This window comes from Grammomys surdaster, unplaced genomic scaffold (assembly GCF_004785775.1).
Source record: "Grammomys surdaster isolate TR1022 unplaced genomic scaffold, NIH_TR_1.0 224, whole genome shotgun sequence".
NCBI classification, from domain to species: domain Eukaryota; kingdom Metazoa; phylum Chordata; class Mammalia; order Rodentia; family Muridae; genus Grammomys; species Grammomys surdaster.
The window spans coordinates 3,385,930-3,388,958 of NW_021604669.1; the positions used below are offsets into that span (position 1 = coordinate 3,385,930).

Here is a 3,029-nt window from a genome sequence, read left to right on the forward strand (position 1 = left end):
AGAGAGAGAGAGAGAGAGAGAGAGAGAGAGAGAGAGAGAGAGAGAGAAATAGACACAGACACAGACACAGACACAGACACAGAGAGATAGACAGATACACACACACACAGAGAGAGAGACAGAGAGAGAGAGAGACAGATACACACACACACACACCCCTAAACAAACAATATATAAAACTACCAATGCATAGAATATGTGGAAAAGTCAAGCCTACTTTATCCAATTATGATCATAGCAATTCTTCCTTTACTCCTCCTTTCCCCCTCTTCATTTTCTTCTGTTCTCTTTGTAACCATGTGTCAACTGACAAGTGGTAGACTGCTAGGGCTTTGATGATGGTTTGGTGGCTAAAGTGCTTATCGTGGAAGCTTGAAGACCTAATGGTAGGAATATATGATAATGTCATAGCTTGTGGTTACCACCTTCACCACTGAGTCAAGAAGCCACTTTGGCCAGTAAGATTATCCCAGCAGATGTTCCTGTATTCCAGTGGTTCTCAACCTTCCTAATGCTGCAGCCCCTTGATACAGTTCCTCCTCATGTTCTGGTAACCCCAACCATAAAATTATTTTCATTGCTACTTCATAACTCTACTTTTGCTATTGTTATGAATTGTAATATAAATTTCAAATATGCAGATGTCGAAAGGGTCCTTCAATCCCACCAAGGTCATGACACACAGGTTGAGAACAAATTCTGTATGGTATAAGTTTGTCATAAAGAAGCTTCAGAAAGAAATCAGATGGAGGAGATGTGAACTGTAGACTCTGGTGTGTACATTGCTCATTGCTCAATGATTTCTGTTACAGTATGCCTCTATCTCCCTACTCTCTAAAGCAAATCTGCAATTAAGTCACATTTTTACAGAGAAGCACCATCAACTGAGACCTTTAATTTTTTAAAATAAAGCAGCTCAATATCAACAAATCTGCATTGTCGCCTCATTTCTGTCAGAACTGGGGGTTATGAAATGCTGTTTGGCTTAAACAACTGGTGACATTAAGAAATGTCTGCTTTCATGATTTATATACATATGGATCTAGCCCCCATGGTCTTCGGAAGCAGAAAGCGAATCTCTTTTGACTATTTCGTGAGTCTCCTTCCTCTTAGCACCTTGTTGAGAGAAAGCCTTCCTCTAGAAATCTCCTTTGTGTTGTAGCTTCTGAAACCAGGCCACTATGTCATTGTCCCCCACACCCCCCTCCCCCGCCATCCCACCAAAAAAGGCATGCTAATCCTACTAATTGTAATCACTTCAGTTATTTGCATATTTGCATCCACTAGTATGAGGATGGGACACAGTCTGTTATATGCTCTGCACCCATACATGCAGAATTCTTCTCTAGAATTCTAACTACACTGCTAAATTCCACTCTTATTTCCTTTGTTTGTTTCTCTCTCTCCAGGGCCAGTGTATGCAGAAATGATCAACAACCTCCTGGGCCCTCTGGTAGAAGCCAAGGACTGCACTCTGATCAGACATAACGTGTTCCATGCTCTGCCCAACACTGCCAACACCCTGATTGGCCGCGCAGCTCATATAGCCGTGCTGGACTCGGAACTCTTCCTTGAGAAGTTTTTCTTGGTGGCAGGACTCAACTATTTCAAATAGTAGCCTCCAGAGAACAGCCTGGGTGACTGGCCAGAGCTGTTTAAGATCAATTGAGTTCTTAGCTAGGTCATGCTTTTCCACACTTCTGTATTCCAGAGTGGAGTAGAAGGAGGGTGGAGGATGTGGAGGGATAAAAGCTGGGGTGGGATTGGATACTATAGATGCTTGTATTTGAGACATTGGAGAAGCTGAACAAACAGTGCAAAAGATAAGAATGTTTTCTTGAATTTGTCTAGCTTCCTAGAGTCTCATTCAAGATGCTTCAAGGAACAATATAAGAAAATAAGAAACATACACTTGCCATTGGTGAGCCCAGCTTTATAACACTCTGGCTCAAGGGAATTTGTTCAACTTAACTAGAGTTTCCCAATTTGTCACTAGGTCATAGCTTTATCATGTCTTGATTCAATTAAGTGCACACAAACATTTCAGAACTCAGGTTAACTTCTGTGTGAAGTGAGGCATCTTCCTGTAAATAGAACCCTTAATAGATCAAACATAACATTTGTTCAAAAAATTATTCAATTCATGTTTCCATCCTCTCCGTATTTTCTACAGAAAGGACAAAGGCAAGTGTGATAAATCCACATCTTAGCTTCTAGCAGCAGAAGGTCGGGTAACTTAGGGAAAAGAGAACTAAAGGTAGTAGTATCGATAAATACAGGTTTGGTATAAACAGAAAGAGCTGTAGGGAGCATACTGAACTAATTGCTCCACCTTCTTCCTTAAACTTTTTCTATGCATAGTTCAGTCTACAAATTGTTTTTGTGAATGATTAAATTCCTTTCTGAAGTGGAGAAGACTGAGAGAAACTCTCCCTAGAGGAAGGAGGCAGTCAGATGAATGTATTCCCGTGTGAAACTCCTGCTGATGCACTTCCAAAGAAATGCTGGGTTAGCCTTGAATGCTAGAGCAAAAAAATCAAAACCATTAACATGGCCAGCTGCTGCTCTTCTCCTTGGAAGGAGAAAGGCATCCTAAGAGAGGCATGCTGGATAAAGAACCTCAGGGGAGCTCTAAGAAGGGTGCTGTTATCTTTCAATAGTGATGTCTTTATGCCTTAGGAAAATAAAGGGCTAGGAAAGACCACATTTGTAGAAACTAACAGGTAGGAAAAACAAAAGAAAGATCAGAATGGAGAACAAAATCCAGACTGAAGACTTGACCTTATTGTTGGTAAGTGACTGATGCAGAAGTTTTAAAAGATAACCAGGATATTTAAAATGGTCCTCAAGTCTATACACTATGTAGGCTAAAATGTCAGAAAGAGGAAAAAGGAGCTGTATAGAAGCAATGCATAAACCAGGTCAGCACAGATGATCACACTGGAGATAATGCTCATAATTTTTGCAGAAGTACCCTGCATTGTATGGAAACCTAGCTCACTGATCCCATGAAAAGAAAGCCATGGGAG

General features: G+C 40.8%; 1 protein-coding gene across 1 annotated transcript in view; it reads left to right on the forward strand.

The window, feature by feature from the left end:
- Positions 1 to 1,838, forward strand: part of Fam135b (family with sequence similarity 135 member B) — a 256,188-nt gene extending 254,350 nt beyond the window's left edge. The window contains exon 20 of the mRNA XM_028773278.1: positions 1,410 to 1,838. Within this exon, the coding sequence (XP_028629111.1) occupies positions 1,410 to 1,615 (206 nt within the window). The 3' untranslated portion in view covers positions 1,616 to 1,838. The remainder of the gene's footprint in view (positions 1 to 1,409) is intronic.
- Positions 1,839 to 3,029: the final 1,191 nt, after the last annotated feature.